Here is a 22,207-nt window from a genome sequence, read left to right as displayed (position 1 = left end):
TTAACTGGAATATGTTCACCTTTCCTCACCTTCTACTAGTAGACAGTCCAAACTTCCTCCCCATCTGCACTTCATAACTTTTAGAGCTTCAAATAATGTATTAACCATCTCATGTGATAAAATGAAAACTCTTATTAAAGATAAGGATCATATTATTTACCACTGTTAACCTAGATTATCTGACACAAAAACTTGCACACAATTATTATTCAATAAATATTTACTGAACTGTCTCAATATCCTTAATAACTCTACCACATCTACGTGTTTAAGCCCGGAAAGCAAGCTCCAAGAAGTCAGAAGCTTTTCAGCTGTATTTTTAACGCTGCAGAAAAGTAACTTCAAAACTGTCTTAAATTATTACAACAGTTAACAATTCTACATTTAGAAAGAAAGGCAACACAGCAAATAGATGGGGTCTAATTAACATACCTATTTTTAACAAAGACAAAAAATACAGATTTAGTGGCATCTAGATTTCATAAATATTTAATGATGCTGATTCTGAGATCTATCTAAAGAAAGGAGGCTAATACTAGTGATGGGTAAGAAACAGTTTTTTATGAAAGTAAAACTTGAAGGTATTAGTAAAATATGAGTCCAGGAAGAGCAAGGAAATGATGAAACATACTCAATCTAGACTATCTTAAAATTTTTTGTAAAAAAAAAAAATTTTTGTAAAATTGAAGATGATCTTTCAAAGTAATACAAGCCTTAGAATGTGCTAATCATATGATCTAGCAATCCTACTTCTGGGTATATATCCAAAGGAAATAAACAAGATATCAAAAAGATATCTGCATTCCTGTATTAACTGCAGCATTATTCACAATAGCAAAGATATGGAAACAACCTACAAGTCTATCACAAGCTGTGCAGAGAAAGAAAATACTGTTCATATATGTATACACACACACAGCTCAGTGCAGTTCAGGCGCTCAGTCATGGCTGACTCTTTGCGACCCCATGAACTGCAACACGCCAGGCCTCCCTGTCCATCACCAACTCCTGGAGTTTACTCAAACTCATGTTCATTAGGTCGGTGATGCAATCCAACTATCTCATCCTCTGTCATCCCTTTCTCCTCCCACCTTCAATCTTTCCCAACATCAGGGTCTTTTCAAATGAGTCAGTTCTTCGCATCAGGTAGTGAAAGTACTGGAGTTTCAGCTTCAGTCCTTCCAATGAACACTCAGGACTGATCTCCTTTAGGATGGACTGGTTGGATCTCCTTGCAGTCCAAGGGACTCTCAAGAGTCTTCTCCAACACCACAATTCAAAAGCATCAATTCTTCATGGGGTCGCAAAGAGTCAGGCACGACTGAGCGACTGTAACTGAACTGAATTGAACTGAACTAGGTATCATAGAGAGATTGGTTCCTTGACCACCCTTCCACAGATAGTGAAATTCAGGAAGCTCAAGTTTCTTACATCATATGGCTTCGTATTTGTATACACATCCTCTCCTATCCTTTAAATCATCTCTAGATTACACTAATACCTAAAACAATGCAAATGCTTTGTAGATAAGCTGCCAGCAAATGGATATTCAAGTTTTGCCTTTTGGAACTTTCTGAAATCTTTTTTTTCCCCCCCCAAATATTTTTGATCCATGGTTGGCTGAATCCAAGTATGATGAACCCTTGGATATGCTGGTCTGACTATATAAGCCAAAAATATACAATATGCTAAAACGTCACAATTTGTTCTTAAGAAGCATGCCAATAAGACAGTTATTAATGAATATATTTCAAACTAGCTCATGCCTCTTTAGTTTTATCATTTCCTCTCTACCACAGTACATACTGATCTTACTAGCATTTAAAAATACTGGCTTTTTTGTTCTTTTGTTCATATGATCAATCACCCTAATGTAATTTTGGCTAATGAGAAATAATGACATAAGCATCCCTCTCATCCCTGATAAATGTTCCAAGGAGAAACTCAGAAAAACCAGATGATAATAAAATAGTACACAGGCCAAAATGTAAAACTGAAGGCATTATAGGAGTCTTACTTTTGATACCCCTCTGAATATCAGCAGAAAACTTAACCTAAAATGGCTGACATAATGCCATACAGCCTCCCTATCAGACATAAAAGAGTGAAATCTTTGACTGTATCATTTTTAAAGGCTGTCAAGGTATCTTTTACCTTTCAAGGAACTTAACCAACTCAATTAAAGTGACATACGGGCACCATATGCTGAGCCAGGAGGAGGTGAATTGAAGGTTAGCTTTATTTTATGACACAGAAATGATCCTAATGGACCAAGACAATAGAGGACTAAAGACCAATACATAATCTTGGGGTGGAGAAAAGGGGAGACTACGCAGCTGGTCAACTACCCTCCCACTCACTGTTAATGTGCACACCGCTGTAAGAGTGAGGATGCGATCTGAATTACTAAAAATGGAAAAACTGATCAAAAGGTAGACATCATATTTCAAGGTAACTTTGTACTCTCTAAAACCCTTTGTCCTTTGAGAATATGCATTTCATATAACTGACATACCAACTTTTTAAATTAACTGAAGGACCACATATATGACAGTAGCTTTTAATACCAGATGTCAAATCTGATCTAACTCAAAAATAAACTCAAAAACTTTAATGCAAAGCAACTCATGTCAACTGTGTAACAGTTTAACTGTGTCACAGGATTTTGATTATCTCCTCTCTAAAGGCTAAGTTTACAAAGTCACGTGTCCTCATTTACATACCATGTCTACACTTTAACTCAGTAACTGCATTTCTAGAAAGTTATTCTGTAACAGTAATCCCAAATCCAGAAAAGGGTTAAAATTCAATAAATTACTCACGACAGGAAAAACTGGAAACAACCTAGTGCTTATTAACTCCTCACATAAATAATGTTCACATGTATTCATTTTCTCAACAAAGACCCTATTTCTCACCCAGCGTTCATTCCTGTAACTAGTATCATGCTCATCTACTCAGCTGCTCAAGTGCTGATTTCTAACATCCTCCTTTACTCTTCTTTCTCTCACGTCCCACATCCAAGCTCTCATCACATCCTGACTCTACTTTCAAAATACATAGCCAACTCCACTACTCATCTCTTTCACTGCCACCAACTTACAGCAAGCCACCATTATTTGCCTATATTACAATTAACCTCTTAAGTGATCTTCATGCTTCCCCCTCACAGCCACAGCCACCTAGCCTCATCAGTCTACCCTCTATATAGAAGCCAAAGTGACCTTTAAAAATAAAAAGTCAGCTCCTCTGCTCTTAAAGTTCCAATGGCTTTCTATCATATCTACATTAAAATCCAAAGTCTCTGCCCTGGTCTGTACCCTAAAGCAGTCCGATGCCCAGAGGCCATCTCTGGACCTTTGCACTGCTGTTTCTTCTACCAGAAATGCACTTTTCCTAAAATCTGCAATCGCACACCTTCATTTCTTAAGTTTCTACTTAAATGCCATGGTTTTCAGATACAAGTTCCCTGGGAGCCCTAACTAAAGTAGGATGTCCAGCTATTCCCTCTCCCTTTAGCTTGCCTTGTTTGCCTCAAGGCATTTATAACCACCCAATAGGATATCTCACACACATACACAGATACATACATTTAACTATTTTTCTATCTCACAAAAAAATAGGCTCCATAAGAACTGCAGGTTTAGTTTGCTCACTACTATATTCCCAATACCTACAACAGTGTCTGACACACATTAAAAGCTTAAAAATTAATCTGTCAAACCTTAATTGAATGTTAAATTCTTAAAACAAAACAACATACAACCATTTATTATTTAAGACATGTTTCAAACAGCATAGGAAAAGCTAACCTTACAACACAAAGTGACAAATGAGAATAAAATACCTTATATAGAGCCTACGACAGAGAAAAAGGAAAAATATACCAAAAATTGGTTAGAGTAGATGCCTCCAGAAAGTCAGTCAAGATTACTAGAAATTTTCATTTTCTTATTTTTCCTAAATAAGTTAATGTTGAAGGTATCCCTTCAAAATTAGAAAAAATTACATGTTAAAGAGTTATGCCTGACAAAATTCTACAGCCTTTAAGCTCAGAACTTTTTTTTTGGCCGCACTATGGAGCACCTGGGATTTTAGCTCCCCAGCCAGGGGCCCAGCTCATGCTTCCTATGATGGAAGCGTGTGGTCTCAACCATGGATCGCCAGGGAGACTCCCTAAGCTCAGGACTACAAACAAACAAACAACTCTGGCCTGCAGGAAGCTGTGCCAGAAAAAAAATTAAAGATTATTTTTTAATGTAAGTTGAAGGTTCCCAATTAGTAGAGTGAGCAGATAGTTCATCATCCAAACTGAGTCCATTTTAGGAGTTGTAGACGATTCAAAAATAATTAACAGGTGGTTCAGCTGATTCATACAAGTGTAAACTGAGACTCGTTTTGAGCAAACCAAAAAAAATAATTACCTTACTCATTACCCACATAACAAACGTCTAACTCTTTAGGATGACCTTAAAACCTTCAAAACCCACTTTCTTCATCTCTATTTCTGCTACAAAACCTAACACACATCCCACACATGACTGACTACTTAGCATTCCACTAACCATGCCTCTAATTCCTAACTTCCTAGAAGGCCTTTTCTTCCCTTTTCTGTCTAGAAAAGTCCTGTATCTTCCACCTTACTGCCTCTTCCTCAACGAAGCATATAATAGCATGTTCATATCTCTAACTCTGGCCACCTGATGTGAAGAACTGACTCACTGGAAAAGACTCTGATGCTGGGAAGGGCTGAAGGCAGGAGGAGAAGGGGAAGACACAGGATGAGATGGTTAGATGGCATCACCGACTTGATGGACATGAGTTTGAGCAAGCTCCAGGAGTTGATGATGGACAGGGAAGCCTGGTGTGCTACATGGGGTCGCAAAGAGTCGGACACAACTGAGCAACTGAAGTGAACTGATATCTCTAACTAAGGTTCTTAACCAGAGTCTTATGAATGGTCTGACGAACATCCGTGACGTTCTGAAATTATTTCCAAACACTGGGTATATGCTCTTTTCTTAGGAGAAGGCACTGCGACCATTTTCAGATTCTAAAAGTAATTTATAACCAAACAGGTTAAGAATTATTGCTTTATTGTATCAGTTGGATTACAATTATTTATTCTCTCACTACATTATGAGTTTCTTTAAAACACCCTATCCTAGAAATAAATGGTTTGATGAAATAAAACATTAAAAAGATATGTCCGGGAATTCCCTGGCTGTCCAGTGGTTCAGACTCCACATATTCACTGCTGAGGGCTTGGGTTCAATCCCTGGTCAGGAAACTAAAACCCCACAAGCAGTGCAGCACAGACAAAAAATAAAAACCTCCACAATTCTCCCCTAAATTCCCTAGACTTACTGTCAGAGCCCTGAAATCCACTTCTAATTTTATTATATTCATCCTCTTTCAAATTTCCAGTCATGTATGAATTTAAATCATTTAACATAAATATTTAAATTCCTTCCCATTAAAACCACTCTTTTCTAAACTTTCTGCATTTTTACATGCAAAGATTGAAAAAGAGTAAAATTAAAAATTTAAAGCAAAAAAGTAAAATTTATTAAAATTGAAGGGAAAATAGTAAAAAAAAAAAAAATTAAAACTCAGTATCCTAGAAGAACCACAATATTTATGGAAGGCAGAAAAGGGAGATCAAACACAGATGCATGAGTCAATCTACCTTAACAGAATGTTTCTTTCAATGTCTACTTCTCACAGTAAGATGACAGGGGGAAAGATCTATTCACATCACATTATATACATCTAATTCTATTTGAGATTTTATTGAACGTTTTAGTCAAATGCATGTCATGTACCAATCCAACACTGTTTATTAGAGCAAAGGTTCATGTGCAAAGCACACAGCATCTGACAAACAACCCTGAGGTGGGTACTCACCGTGCTGTACACTGCCGAGACAGCAGGAGTAAAGATTCGGTCCTCGAGTGGCTGCTGCACAGGTCCTCTAGGAATTCTAGAAGAGCGAGTTAAGGATAAGAGAACTCAAAACCGAACTGAGCAGTAAGAGCAAATTACGACCACAAAATCCTGTCACCGACCCAAGCTTTGTCATCCAATTAGTGGGGGTATCCACTTACTTACTTCTCCAGAGAAACCGGAAAACAAAGTATTTCAAATTTCCTAGTGTGATTAGATCAATCTCTCCAAAAGGGATTCCCATGATAACCATTCCATGGAAACTCAAAACAAATAAAAATCATTCAACAAGCCTCCTAACTTTAGGCCCACGATGAGACTGTACCACCTTTACTTCTTAGAGAAAAAGACTAAGGAAGTATAAGCAGGATATTCAGGAAGATAAGACTAATTCATCAACATAGAAATTACTGACAAAGACCAAGTCTGTTCCAACTACACAGGAATGGCATATACAACTGTTTCCTTGTGTTTCTATTTTAGCTACTACTTTTCCCATCCTCTACACATCAACTCTTCATTTTTTAAAAAAGAGGCTCTCCACCACAATTTAGTTTAAAATATTTCAACATGTTGTCAGGATATTCTTCAAAAGAGTGTCATTTTATTCAGCTTCAAAACTGAAAGATGTAAGTTCTATCTGGTAAGGTGATATTTCACCTCTTTAAGAATGACAACCAAAAGAGGGGCACCAAAAGATTAACAGCAATTATCTCAGGATGACAGGATTACAAAACTGTATTATGTGCCTTTTCTACAATAAAAATAAGTTAGTTTTATAATTTGAATGTATTTTAAAAGACTACAAATGTAATAAACCCAAAATGAGACAGTATCCTTTCTTCAACAAATTAATTCTCACATCATGTTCCTTTTTAATTCAGTGAAACAGGAAGACAAAGTGACAGCTGCAAATGTAACTGTGTAAGAATGACCACAAGTTGCCGAGGCCTAAAAGAATCATTAGAAATAAAATTCTTTATATCTAAGTTGCAACAGTTTACTGAGGTGAGAGAGGGAAAACCATACAAAAAAACCCAATGCTTTAGTCATTCAATATTAATAACACTGTTATCAATTTTTAGATAGTTCTTTAAATTTAGCAACCTCAGACAACAGCTGGATACCATGCCACCCTCCCCTACACACAAAGAACTGATTTAAAATGCTGCACTGAGAAATAACAAAGGTAAACCATTCATAAAGGAACTGCTTCATCCAAAGAAACTATATACATATTTACGATGTAGAAAACATAAGCCTAACAAGTTTCAGAGCATAAGTCCTTACTATTAGCTTGTCAATTCTTTCAGAATGAAGACTATTCCTGGCTGAAATAAAACTTACTTTGAATTATGGTTCTACACTGTGGTCACATGAATGGTAGAAAACATAAAACCTTTCTTTCTTCTGCAAAGCCAACTACTATTTTTTCAAGCCAGGGTCAACTGTCACTATGTGGGAATAAGTTCCAAGGGAGCGATCAGTAGTAGGCCCCAAGGGCTGAACCATACCTTTTCATCTTACAAGGAAAGGTTAAGGCTCAGGATTTCTATTAGTCACTTCATTGGCTAACAATATTACTGTAATTACCAGACTTCTAAAGAGACAATCATATATTTGGTCAATGTTCCAGTAACAAACATTCTTTTCCCTTGGTCACAAAGAGTACTCACCTCATTTATTTCCCTCTGAAAACTACCAACAGAATAAACTTAATATTAAAGTTTACTACCAGTTCCCATCAAGCTCCATATCTCCAGCATAAATCACTGAATGCTTACCTGCCTTTCAGCTCAATATAACAAGCAAACAGCTCCTCACAGTCCTATTTAAATTCTAATTCCAACAACAAGCAGTGTGTAATATGCATGTGCAATGCTCCAGAACACACTGTTTTCATTTTTCAAATCTCGTGGTTGAAATAAGAGTAGTACAACCACTTGACATTTCTGTGATTCAAACTGCTATGATTTATATTATGTCATTAGGAAATAAAAGCATAATCATTAGCAAGATTGGACAGCTGATACGCAATAACTGAATTAATAAGACTTAAGCAGAAATATAAATGCAAAAAAAGTTCTAATTCCCCATTTTCTTTCTAATAAAAAATTAACAAGATCAATTTCAGAAACAAAACTTGAAGCTTAAAGAGTATTAAAACACGATAGAATTTAAATTGATTATTATAGTACTCACTACATAACTCTCCACACTAAATGTCAATTAGGCAGATAAAAAATTCTCAGAGACCAAATTTCATCAGGGAAATCCAAGGATCTATGAGATTACATAATGATCTGAACATTTCCTACTGTACCATGAAGGAAGGAGGGGGAACTATAATTATTTTTAACACAAATGTTTACTAACATTTCAAGGATGATGAACTCCACCAGGATGAGCTTCTAAATCTACGGCAATCATACCTGAAACCGGGTTTGACTCAAAAGTCAGAACCTCCTCAAAAGGCAGATTTTGACAAATCAGAAAACAAGTAGCTGAAACAAGCAGTGAAAGGCAATAGAAATACTCCTGCAGTTTGCTTAAATACTAACAGTCCATTTACAATTCCCAGGTAAATGTTCCTAAACTCTGCCCCACAACACTATAAGAAAAGCTGCTATCCTGATGCGCAGCATAAGCAATATTCTTAAAGTAACAACCTCAAGTTAACACTGTCTCATTGCGAAAGAAAGCAAGGGTACAAATTCCTTTGCACAAACACTGCTTTAGAGAAGACACAGGCAACTAATTTCAACAGATACAAATAAACGAAAAGATCTTTTCTGCATTCTTATTTAACCTTTAAGGCAAAATAGTTACATTAGTTGATCTATGCTTTCTTTACTTTCTCATTTCTACCTACTTTTGATAATGAAAAGGATAACTTCTATAACATACAAGAATAAGGGCAAAATTTCTGAACTATACTGTATTTCACAAGATACCACACACGATTTCTCAAAACAAACATTGTTTCAAATACAGATGGCTTTGGAAATTTCCCTTTAATATTAGTTCTGACCCATCAGGTACATGTCTTTCAAAAATTAAAGAAATCCAATTTAAATAAACCAGCATATTTTGAAAACCCTAACAAAAGAAAACTAAACCTAGCTTTAAAAAGTAAATGCACTAAAGTGAGTAAACACAGTCTACATAATTTTTAATTCTAAAAAAAATTCCTGTGTCACTGTTTATGATACAGAAAATGATCCAGATTCGATCAGAATGTTTTAAAAAATAATTCAAGAATGTACAAAATTCTTTTTGAGTTTTTCAGATCTGTCACATATAGAAACTGATTAACCATCTCCTCCTGGGACAACTAGATAGACAAAGGCAAACTATAAACAAAGAAATAATTGGATGCTCACCTCACAACATACACAAAACTTAACTCCAATGTGGATCAAAAACCTAAATGCAGAACTAGGAAGTATAAACCTTTTAAAAGTAAATAAGGGAATAAATCTACATGACCACATATGTGGCAATGAACTGCATAGGTATGACAGACACCAAAAGAACAGCAACCAAAAAAAAAAAAAAACAGATAAATTGTACTTCAACAGAAATAAAACTTTCGTACTTCAAAAGATACCATCAAGAAAGTGAAATGACAACCCACAGAATTGGAAAAACATTTGCAAAGAATATGTGTGATGAGAGACTTCTATCCAGAAAGTATAAAGAATTCTTACAACTCAACAACAAAAACACAACCCAACTTTTTAAATGGGCAAAAGATCCGAACAGACATTTCTTCAAAGAAGATATACAAACAGCTAAAAACTACATGAACAGACGCTCAGTGTCACCAGGGAAATGCAAATCAAAACCACGATGAAACACCATTTCATACCCACTGGGAAGGCTATAGTAAAAAAGCCAGTGTGGGCCAGAATACGCAGAAACTGGAGCCCTTATACACTGCTGGTGATAATAGGAAATAATACAGCCACCATGAAAAACCACCTGACATTTCTCAGAAGTTTAAACATTAAGTTGCACTATGACCCACCAACTTCACTCAAGTGAGCAGAATATACACAGTATAGTATGTCCTGGAAAAACTTGTGCATAAATAATTATATATATATATATGCAGTATTATTTATAATAGCCAAAGGTGGAAACAAATCAACTGATGAATAGAGTATACACAAAATGCAGTATATAGTGGAATTCAATTTAGCAATAAAAAGAAATGAAATACAACTGACTCCTAAACAATGTGAGGGTTACAGACGTCGACCTAGCAGCACAGTCAAAAACCCACTTATAACTTCACAGCTGGCCTACATGTCCCCAGCTCCACATTCTCTGATTCAGTCAGCCAAGGACTGTGTAGTAGTCTGGTCTTTATTGAAAAAAGTTCACAAACAACGGACCCAGGGACTTCAAATCCACGTTATTCCAGGGGCAACTGTACTAACTGTACATGTTACAACACGGATGAACCTTGCAAACAGCTAAGTGAAGGAAGTCAATCACAACACACTACCTCTTATGTAATTTTTATGAAATGTTCAGAATAAGCTATAAAGACAGAAAGACTAGCGACTGCTTGGGACTAGGAGGAATGGAGAGAGATGAATTGAGATATGAACTGAGGTAGTCAAGAGGTATAAATTTCTTTCCAAGGTGATTAAATGTTCTAAAATTGACTATGGTAATGGTTGCATGGGGAAGGCAATAACACCCCACTCCAGTGTTCTTGCCTGGAGAACCCCAGGGACGGAGGAGCCTGGTAGGCTGCAGACCATGGGGTCGCTAAGAGTCAGACACGACTGAGCAACTTCACTTTCACTTTTCCCTTTCATGCATTGGAGAAGGAAATGGCAATCGCACCGAGTCAGACACGACTGAAGTGGCTTAGCAGTAGTAGTAATGGTTGCATCTATCTGTGAATGCACAAAAAACCACTGCACTTACACATCAAATGACTGAATTTTACGAAATGCATATTTTATTACAATAACTTTTTAAAAATATTAATCCTTTCCAATGCTGGGAAATGGAGAAGGCAATGACACCCCACTCCAGTACTCTTGCCTGGAAAATCCCATGGATGGAGGAGCCTGGGGGGCTGCAGTCCATGGGGTCGCTAACAGTCAGACACGACTAAGCGACTTCACTTTCACTTTTCACTTTCATGCATTGGAGAAGGAAATGGCAACCCACTCCAGTGGTCTTGCCTGGAGAATCCCAGGGACGGGGGAGCCTGGTGGGCTGCCGTCTATGTGGTCGCTGAGTCAGGGACAACTGAAGTGACTTAGCAGCAGGAGCAGCATGCTGGGAAAAGCGTCATAAAAGATAAGGGTGAGAGCTGTACTACTAGAGACAGTAGGAAAGTAAGAGAAGCAAATTCCAGAATGAAGCCTTCAGCTGACAGCAGTAAAGCATCCTCAGATAATGTCTATTTACCTAAACAGCATCAAAGACAGAGCATCTCAAACCCAAGCATGAAACTATACCATGCTGCTGCTACTGCTGCCAAGTCGCTTCAGTCGTGGCCGACTCTGTGCGACCCCATAGACGGCAGCCCACCAGGCTCCCCCATCGCTGGGATTCTCCAGGCAAGAACACTGGAGTGGGTAAACTATGCTATAAGAAAAGATAAAAATAGATTAAAATGAATTAGAATTTGACATTTTCAAGTACAGGCACCAAACATGCAAAATATCCCAAAAAGAACATCTTGAACGACCCAAACTGGCAACTACAGAAATCTAAGGCCACAACTTTAGTAATTGTGGTATGGACAAAAGCAAAACAGAAACTGTATTCTCAAACCTAAACAATATGGACATATCTACTCCTACTTTAACTGAGGAATCTATGACAGAATATGATTAAAAAAAAAAAAAGATACCAAGGCTGAGTGCTGAAGAATTGATGCTTTTGAACTGTGGTGTTGGAGAATATTCTTGAGAGTCTCTTGGACTGCAAGGAGATCAAACCAGTCTATCCTAAAGGAAATCAGTCCTGAATATTCATTGGAAGGACTGATGCTGAAGCTGAAACTCCAATACTTTGGCCACCTGATGTGAAGAGCTGACTCATTAGAAAAGACCCTGATGCTGGCAAAGATAAGGCAGGGGGAGAAGGGGACAACAGAGGATGAGATGGTTGGATGGCATCACCGACTCAATGGACAAGAGCTTGAGCAAGCTCTGGGAGATGGAGAAAGACAGGGAGGCCTGGCATGCTGCAGTCCATGGGATGGCAAAGAGTTGGACACAACTGAGCGACTGAACAACCAATGTTTTAATACAAATTTTGCTTCAAAGCTGTTTATATTTTGCCACTAAAAGTGCACTGAAATAAAACTAGCAATTTCAATATTTTTTTAATTCAGTTTACTGTTAAGCTATTATTAATAATTCAGGTTCAAAATCCCTTATTGTAACTCAGAACTTTTCCATTGTTAGAGAGTCAATGCAGTGGCAAGCTATTCCTTATAGTATATAACATCTTCAGCAAGGTCTTAGGCAGCACTTTTAAATCAAACACATTAATACCTCTACTACAAAATATATGAATATTCGATTTTCTGTATTTCTGTCCAGAGTTTTTGCCAATTTCAGAAAAAAATTAGTTTCCCTAAGCTGTTTTGATTTTAGATTGCAAGCCTATACCTTCTTTCCCATTGTGTTTTAGATTTAAAAATCGCTGGAAATCATCATTTTAATATTAACAACCGGAACCATTACATTGCATTTTTTTAAAAAACAAATACAGAAACATTAGTCTCCAAGTGCTTAGCCAGAAATGCCCTTGTTCTGATTCTGGTTTTCTACCTCAGAACACAACTCACCACATATGACAAATTGATTTCCTGACAGTCACATTTAAATTTACCCAGAAACATACTCTACTTAGAGTTTTTGTTCATTTTTTTATATACAAAAAAAAACCAATACTGCCCCCCAAAAATGGCTGTTGACCATGTTGTTAATATTTGGTAATTCTGTTTTTAGTTTTTTGAAGAACCTCCATAAAAATCCCATGGACAGAGGAGCCTGGTGGGCTGCAGTCCATGAGGTCGCTAAGAGTTGGACACGACTGAGCAACTTCACTTTCACTTTTCACTTTCATGCATTGGAGAAGGAAATGGCAACCCACTCCAGTGTTCTTGCCTGGAGATTCCAAGGGATGGGGGAGCCTGGTGGGCCGCCGTCTATGGGGTCGCACAGAGTCGGACATGACTGAAGCGACTTAGCAGCAGCAGCAGCAGACCAACTTACAGTCCCACCTGTTGAAAGTGAAAGTCATTCAGTCGTGTCCAACTCTTGGAGACCCCATGGACATCCATGGCATTCTCTAGGCCATGGATAGCAATACTGGAGTGCTAGCCTGGAGTGGATAGCCTTTCCCTTCTCCAGGGGATCTTCCAACCCAGGGATCGAACCCAGGTCTCCCACATTGCAGGCGGATTCTTTACCAGATGAGCCCAAGAATACTGGAGTGGGTAGCCTATCCCTTCTCCAGCTGATCTTCCCAACCCAGGAATCAAACTGGGGTCTCCTACACTGCAAGTGGATTCTTTACCAACTGGGCTCTCAGGGAAGCCCTTCCCACCTGTGGGTTCCAAAAAGGAAACAATTACTGATGTAACAACAGGAATGAATCTCAAATGCTAATTAAGTGAAAGAAGCTAGACTCAAAATGGCTATGCATCCATTTACAAACACTCTGGCAAAAGCAAATCTATAGGGGCTACTAGGGTCTAGGGAAGAGTTTATTTTAAAAGAGATAACACTATACGATCCAGCAATTGCACTTTTGGGCATGTATTCAGACAAAAAAATATGCAAACCTATGTTCACAGCAGCACTATTTACAATAGCCCAGACACATAAGTAAACTAAATGTCCATTTACAGATGAGCTGGATAAAGATATGGTATGTGTATACACACACACACACACACACACAGGAAAACTATTCAGTCATAAAAAAAGAAAAACCAAAATAATGCCACTGCAGCAACATGGATGCAACCAGAGATTATTATATCAAGCGAAGTAAGTCAGAAAGAGAAATACATATATTTTATCACTTTATGTGGAATCCAAAATACTACATAAATGAACTTACCTACAAAACAGAAATAGATTCACAGATAGAGAGAAGAGACATGGTTGCCAGGGGCAGAGGTGAGGGATGGACCAGGAGTCTGAGATTGGCAGATGCAAACTATAATATATAGAATGGACAAAAAAGGTCCTACTGTATAGCACAGGGACCCAGAGTCGATATCCTACAATAAACGAAAATGGAAAGAATATCTAAAACTGAATCACTTTGCTGTATAGCAGAAACTAATACAACACTGTAAATCAACTAGTCTTTAACAAAATTTAAAAAAAAAAAAAGGCACTGAAGCAATGTCACTGGGTGATGAATGTTTTCATTTTCAGTATGGCGGGGCTGCAAAACTCTGCATTTGTCAGAATTCATACAACTATATGAGTTTCTCCAGAGGTTAAGCAATAGTCACTAAAGGACTCAGCAAATTTGCTCCTAGATATATATGTAAGAGAAATAAAAATGTGTGCACACAAAACTAATACATGAACGTTCCTATCAGCAGTATTTACAATAGCCAGAAAGTAGAAACAATGTTTCCATCAACTGATGGATGGACAAAACTGAGATGTATTCATACAATGAATTTTATTTGGCAATTAAAAGAAAGGAAAATCCTGATACATACTACAACATGGATGAACCTTGAAAACAAAATGCTAAGTGAAAAAAAGTATACAAAATGCTAAGTAGTCAAAAAGTATAAAAGAAAACGACTGGTGGATGCTTAGGCTGGAGAGGGCTGATGGAATGGGGGAAGGAGGGATGCCTGCTAAAGTACCTAAGTTTCTTTTTGAAGTAATCTAAAATTAGGTTATACAGCCATGGTGATAGTGAAACTAGTCTGTAAATATACTAAAAGTCAAGAAACTGTACATTTTAAATGGGTGAATTTTATTGTATGTGAATATCTCAATAAAGCTGTTATTTAATTCTTAAACAAGTATTTAAAATATTAAAACTCCATGATGGGGCAAGCACTTTGTTTTGTCTACCATTCTATTCACAGACACTAGAATACTGCAGTAGAGTCATAAACTCAAAATGCTTCATTATCATGATCTAGTCCATTAGACATTTTTTTTTAAACATAGTGATTTTTTTTTTTTTTTTGGCCATGCAACACAGCTTATGGGATCTTAGTTCCAACCAGGGATTGAACTCTGCCCCAGTAGTGAAAACTCCAAGTCCTAACCACTGGACCGCCAGGGAATTCCTTAGTCCACTAGACTTAAAAGAAGTATGGCTCATCCTAAAAATCTACATAGCAAAGAGAAACTTAATGCAACAGTAATAATAATAAACAGACTTCCCTGGTGCTCAGCTGGTCAACAATCCACCTGCAATGCGGGAGACCTGAATTGGGATCCCTGGGTTGGGAAGATCCACTGGAGAAGGGAAAGGCTACCCACTCCAGTATTCTGGCCTGGAGAATTCCATGGACTCTATAGTCCATGGGGTCACAAACAGTCGGACACGACTTTTTGGGCTTTCCTGATGGCTCAGATGGTAAAGAATCCACCTGCAGTGCAGAAGACCTGGGGGTTCAATCCCTGGGTTGGGAAGATCCCCTGGATAAAGGAACTGGCTACCTATGTGAGTATTCTGGCTTGGAGAATTCCATGGACAGAGGAGCCTGGTAGGCTTCAGTCCATGGGGTCACAAAGAGTCAGACACGATTGAGTGACTTAAAAAAATAAATAAATAAAGCAGGTACCCCCAGAGAAAAATGGGTAGCTGATTTTGTGCAATGAACTGAATTTCTTTCAATGGCAGGATCTTATACTATTCTGAACCCTGCCAAATAACCATGCAATATGGAAACCTGCTCAGCCAGCTTCTTGACACAACTCCCAACAAACTTCTCTCTTCAGTAACAGCTGGGAAAGATCCTTCTCTATCCACACTGAACAAACCCAAGCCACAGCACACTTACTTAAACCAGTGGACCAATACTGCTTGTCAATACACCAAAGGGGAGATTATAGTACCTTGGAATGAGTCAGAGTATGTGTGTACACTAGAAAAACAATAACAAAGAAATCCACATTTAACAGAAGAAATGACTTCACAAAATAAAGAATCATCAACAATGAGAAACACATCAAATTATCCTTGGCAGGTCCTTAGTGCTCAGAGGACCTAACATCAAATGCAGAGATTCAATAACTGAGTACACTCTACTCCACAGGAAAACTCTGTTATAATAGAGCACCGCTGATATTAATGCATCTTTTTGTCTATTCCAGGCAAAACACTCAACTTTTAACCACTTGTGGAGAGGCAGATGTGGCATAACCCTGTCAGAGTAAAGTGGAAGGGAGACAATTTTTTATTACCAACGCAACCATGGCTTGTATAAGCTTTCTTTCTTTACTTCAAAACTAAGCTTATTAATACATTCATCCTGTCTGTAATAAATATTCTCCACCTGTGTTTTCTTTCCACCTGAAATTGTCACAGTCATGTCTGATTCATTCTGCACATAACTTACATAACTGTAAGTAATCAATCAGTTGAATATAAACACAATACATCTGTACCTATTTAATTTATCATACAGATTCCGATTTAATTTCATTTCAAAATCTCATCTGACACTCAAATTTTTTCATCTAAATTCCGCAGTAGTCTTTACAAGGATAAGAATTTCATCCTAATTTAAATCACTGGTGGAAAATTACTAAGCAAGTCAGATTTAAAGAAAGAGCACTATGATACTCCTGAAACCCCTTCTTGGCCAGAGGCAATGGAGAAAGACCCCTTGTTGGTCAGAGTATTAGCGAAATTCCAAAGCAGCAAACTGGAGGGGGAGATCTCTAAGTTTCTGTATAAACTTATAGAAGTCCCAGGCTCACCCTCAGAGTTGTACATAAATGGGACAGATACAAAGCAGCATTTTAAAAGCTCTGAAAACAAATCAAGATTAAAACCACCCCCAAAAGAGAGACAAACTTGAGCTCTGAGCCTAACCAAGTTAACTGTCTATTAAAAAAAAAAAACAACAACTTTTAATCTCAATTCTCCATGGATTGTAAAGGACCCAGAATCTACAAAACGCAAATTTTCAAATGTTCAGGATACAATCTGAAATTACTTGATATATAAATACAGTAAAATGTAACCAATTATCAAGAACATGAAATCAAATCTAACAGGGTTGACTGCCTAGAAAAATACTCCACAAATGATTCAGAATTTATAAAACTTAACGTTTAATGTCTAGGACACAATCCAAAATTATCTGACATACAAAGAACCAAGCAAATCTAACCAATTCTTAGAAGACAATTAATACACGCCAATCTTGAAAAGACTGATGTTAGAATTACCAAGCACAGAACATAAAAGCAATTATTTTAACTATGCTCCAAGAGGTAAAGGTAGACCCATCTGAAGTGAAGGGAGAGACAGAAATCAGCAGCAAGTTGATACAAACTATAAAAAAGAACCAAGTGGAAATTTTGGACCTGAATGATACAATATCTTTTAAAAAAAATCACCGGGTGGTATCAGTAACAGAATAGAGATGACAGAAGAGTCAGTTAATCAGAAAATAGATCAACAAAAGAAATAAAGAAAAAAAGTGATTAATAAAAGTAACAAGAAGATAAGGAGGCAAAGGTGAAAAACCACATATGGAAGCTTACAATGGTGAATTAGAAGTTGTTAATGTAACCCATGGGCCAGCAAACTTTTTCCTAAGAGCCAAATAGTAAATATTTGTGCATACATGTTATCTGTATGAGCCTGAGAGACGGATGGTCTCAGTACTGCTCACCTACACTGCTGCAATGCAAAAGAAGCTACAGATAACACGTAAAATGAATGGCTCTGGTGTGTTCCAATAAAGCTCATTTACAAAAATAGGCAGCTGGTTAGTGGATCATAGGTTGCCTACCCTTAATTTAATCAAATAAAAGAGCTTTCCCCAATACTTTAAGATAATAAACGCTCAGTTATGTAATATCTGACAATACACACCTTAATTTTCCAAACATTAATTAAATTCATCCATGATGAAAATGGAAAGAGTTATAGCACTATGTTAATAGACTGATGCTAGTGAGATTCTTGAAATTATCATTAGCAAAACAATGGTATTATCTGAAAAACTTAAGAGTGTATATGGTTTAAACTCAGATTGCTGCTAAGTCACTTCAGTCGTGTCTGACTCTGTGCGACCCCATAGATGGCAGCCCACCAGGCTCCCCCATCCCTGGGATTCTCCAGGCAAGAACACTGGAGTGGGTTGCCATTTCCTTCTCCAATGCATGAAAGTGAAAAGTGAAAGTGAAGTCGCTCAGTCGTATCTGACTCTTAGCGACCCCATGGACTGCAGCCCCCCAGGCTCCTCCATCCATGGGATTTTCCAGGCAAGAGTACTGGAGTGGGGTGCCACTGCCTTCTCCAAAACTCAGATTAGTTTTTAACTAAAATAAATTCTGATATGTCAACAGTCACCTATAATTGCTATTTCTGTAACAATTACAGTGAATCCTTAACTACTTTTATTCCATAATCTCAATTTGTAGTAGCAGTAATAATAATAAAAACAAAAGGGAAAACGAAATGTCAGAAGAAAAAATAATTTTAACATATTCACCCATATTAAAAGAAAAAGGAAGACATACTTCCTTTCAATTCTCTTTCCTATCTAAACCACCTTCAACAGTAACAAAAATTAATATTAAAGTCAACTATCTCATACTGTGCTATTCATTCTGAATTTACTGTTCTAAAGAAAAAATATTTGCATGTATTTCTTAAAAATCTGTATTTATAAAAACACACTCTCTATAGTACACTACCTCACTAATGCTCTTTCCAACGCTACTTTTTTTTTTTGTCCTGTTTTAAGAGGGCTGTAGCAAATTATAAAGAATTCTCAAGGATACAGTGAAGGTCATTCACTTCACCTGGAGCAGGAGGAGTGAACAGTGACTATAAGGACTAGCTAATAGTAGTGAAAAGGTGTAAGAGAAGAAGAAAGAAGAATGAACAAGTAAGATCCATTTCCCATTTTTTCAGTGACCAAAATCCTACTTTCCTGCCTAAGAGCAAACTCACCACAGAATTTCCTAATGCGCTGTGCTTTAGAGGCCCTGCAGTCAGACAACCTTGGGTCCCATTCCTAGCTTCAGCCCTTAGTACACTGTGTAGTCACAGTTAATATCTGAACAGCAGCCCCTCAATTATAAAATGTAACAGTAAAACATTCATAAATTGCTCTGAGGATTAACTGAATCAGTACAGGATATACTTCCTGCACAATGCCTGCCTGGCATTTTACATTCAATCCCTGTTAATTCCCTATTTTAGCTCCCAAATCATAAGCAATATGATACAAATGGTCTGAAAAGTGGCATTAGAAAGACAAATGCAAGAAGCTGGTTTTTAAGCAGCTAGTCACCGCAATCATTCGTTTTCAACAAGTATTTTCTGAGTAGCTACAAAGTAGTAAATAAAATAGGTATGGGGGTAGATAGACAGAAAGTCAGTGAACAAACCAGATAATTTAAATGGTGAAACTGGTACAACAATAAAAAGAATATGACAAGTGAGTAACAGTATTCTGGATAAGTTAGAAGAGATAACATCTAAATTGGGATCTGAAGGATCCAAATTATACATTCTACAAAAAGCAAGGGAAAGAGCATTGCAGGAAGAGGGCATCGTATGCAAAGGCCAGCAGAGGAAAAGGGCTGTGCTCCAAGATCATGAAACTAGACTGAGCTGGGGAAGAGACTAAGGGTTTGGGATTAGCAAATGCAAACTATCACAGACTCAGAATGGATAAACAACAAGATCCTACTATACAGCACAGGATATACTCAACATCCTGCACTAAAGCATAATGGAAAAGAGTGAAAAAGAGCACACAAACACATGTATAACTGAATCCCCGATGTACAACAGAAATTAACACTACACTGTCAATCAACTATACTTCAATAAATTTTTTCAAAAATGATATTGAGACTAGAGTGAAGGGAGTGTGCAGGGAACGGTAATCACAGTTGGGAAACTCAAGCAGGAGCTACATCATTTCAACTTGAGTAGGGCCTATTAAGGGCTTCCCTGGTGTTTCTGCTGATAAAGAACCTGCCTGCCAATGCAGGAGACGCAAGAGAGGTAGGTTTGATCCCTGGGTCAGGAAGATGCCCTGGAGGAAGAAATGGCAACCCGCTCCCATATTCTTGCCTTAAAAGTCCCCTGGGCAAAGGAGCCTGGCAGGCTGCAGTCCATGGGGTTGCAAAGAGTCAGACATAACTGAGGGACCGTATGCACGCACACGCACACGGCTTGTTAAACAATATGAACTCTAAGATCAACAGGCGACACTGGCAGAGCTTAAACAGAGGAAGGGCAAACGTGAACAGTCTTTTTTGAAGACCATTCTACTGATGAAAAAATGAAATAAGAAGACTAGTTAGGAGACTGTAGCAGTTGTCTAGATAAGAGATGACTGTGGCCTGGAAGAGAGTAGGATAGTAGACAAAAATGGAGAGAAGGCCAAGTTTAAATAGTAAAAGCAACAGGGTTTGCTACTGCATAAGAGTGGAGAGACAAAGGAAAATAATAATCCAAGAACGGTTTACAGATGTTCTACCTTGAGCAGTTAGGAAGAGAGCAGTACTATTTAACAAGGAGAGAAGGATCCTTCTCAAGCAACCTGAGAAGGATCAGGTTGAAGTGGAGGTGAAAAGGAAATCAAGAGGTCTGAAATGCCAATTGGAAATCCAAGAGGAGAGGTAAATATACCAATCGAACACATGCATTTTCAAGTCAGGCTAAAAATCTGATCTAAAGATACAGAAATTTAAAAGTCATCAACATGAAAATAGTAGTTAGACCCAAGAGAAAGACACAAAGGACCACAGCCATGAGGGTGAGACAATGGAAGAATCAACAAAGGACCCTGCCAAGGTAGGAGGAAAGCCACCAGATTCAGTACCCCTGGAGTACCCCAGGACCACCTCATTATTCATGGAAGTGCAATGAACACTGCATCCATAACACTCTTAACTGTTGACACACCAGGACCAACTTGCCAGCCCTCCAGGAAGTCTTGAGAATCAAGTTTTAGACCACATGGGATGCTCACTCTAGCCAACACATTGCTCAAGTAGCCTCAGCATTCAAAAAATAAAGTATGAATAAATGGAAACTATCTCCCCTAGAACTTAAATAAAACATTTAAGGCATTTAATGCTATCTGGCCAACAATGAACCTCAACAAACATCAGCTATCATGGCAGGTATTTTAAAAACTCTCTTATTTTGAAAATGTCTTAGTGTTTGCAGTCACAAGTCTCATTGACTAATGGGGGAAATCAATACTCTTTTTACTAGCAAAACTTGTATCTAAAGTCTACCGTCCACTTGAAATTTTTTGAGTAAATCCTATTTTCCCCTAAAAAAAAAAAAAGATTTCATAAACAATGGCAATATAAAATACCAACCACCACCACTTAGAAAATAAATAATTCTCCTTTCCCTATAGTCATCATTCTTAATAATATCAGTATACTGGAAACATCTGTAATCAATTCACCGACTTGCAAATACACAGCCAACAAGAACTGCAAAGCATTCTGCAACTCTGTCACCTGACTCAGAGTCACCCAGGAGGGCCGGTCCCCAGGTGATACATAATGAACAAATAAAAACTACACTCCAACTTTCAATCTCAAAGCCCCAAAATGGATTATCTTTAGATTTTGGCTAAAATAATACCAACAAGAAGAATACAAACTTTAACATCATTATAATTTACTTTCCATACTCAACAAAAATGTCCTAACAAAGGAACTTCTCTGGCCATCCAGTGGTTAAAACACCCATTGCTTCCACTGTAGGGGACACAGGCTCCATTCTGACTGGGGAACTGAGATCCCAGGAGGCCCTGCAGTGTTGGGGGGCAGGGGGGAATGTCCCGGCAGACAAAAAAATCCTACAAACTTTCACAACTCTAAACATAATTTCTTAGGATATTAGACCCATAAGAAGTCACCATTATTTTATTTGGTGATTCCAAGGTATGGCGTTAACTAGAGGTAATATTTTTCCTGTCTCATGCTGCTGCTGCTAAGTCGCTTCTGTTGTGTCCGACTCTGTGCGACCCCATAGACGGTAGCCCACCAGGCTCCCCCGT

At 37.8% G+C, this 22,207-nt stretch overlaps 1 protein-coding gene across 20 annotated transcripts in view; it reads right to left on the bottom strand.

Annotated features, from left to right (window-relative positions):
* The window catches only part of EIF4G3 (eukaryotic translation initiation factor 4 gamma 3), a 350,697-nt gene that overhangs the window by 258,032 nt on the left and 70,458 nt on the right, over positions 1–22,207 (bottom strand). For 6 of the 20 annotated variants that reach the window (XM_055574241.1, XM_055574243.1, XM_055574244.1 and 3 more), the window contains exons 1-2: positions 7,623–7,677; positions 5,908–5,983 (exon numbers count right to left, since the gene is read on the bottom strand). In XM_055574241.1, coding sequence (XP_055430216.1) covers positions 5,908–5,983; positions 7,623–7,627 — 81 coding nt within the window. In that variant the 5' untranslated portion in view covers positions 7,628–7,677. Of the gene's footprint in view, positions 1–5,907; positions 5,984–7,622; positions 7,707–7,730; positions 7,780–22,207 lie in introns of those variants that run through there. The other 14 variants (XM_055574235.1, XM_055574237.1, XM_055574236.1 and 11 more) reach the window with 6 other exon arrangements.

This window comes from Bubalus kerabau, chromosome 3 (genome assembly GCF_029407905.1).
Source record: "Bubalus kerabau isolate K-KA32 ecotype Philippines breed swamp buffalo chromosome 3, PCC_UOA_SB_1v2, whole genome shotgun sequence".
In the NCBI taxonomy this organism is placed as follows: Eukaryota; Metazoa; Chordata; class Mammalia; order Artiodactyla; family Bovidae; genus Bubalus; species Bubalus kerabau.
This window is presented reverse-complemented; position numbering and strand designations above follow the sequence as displayed.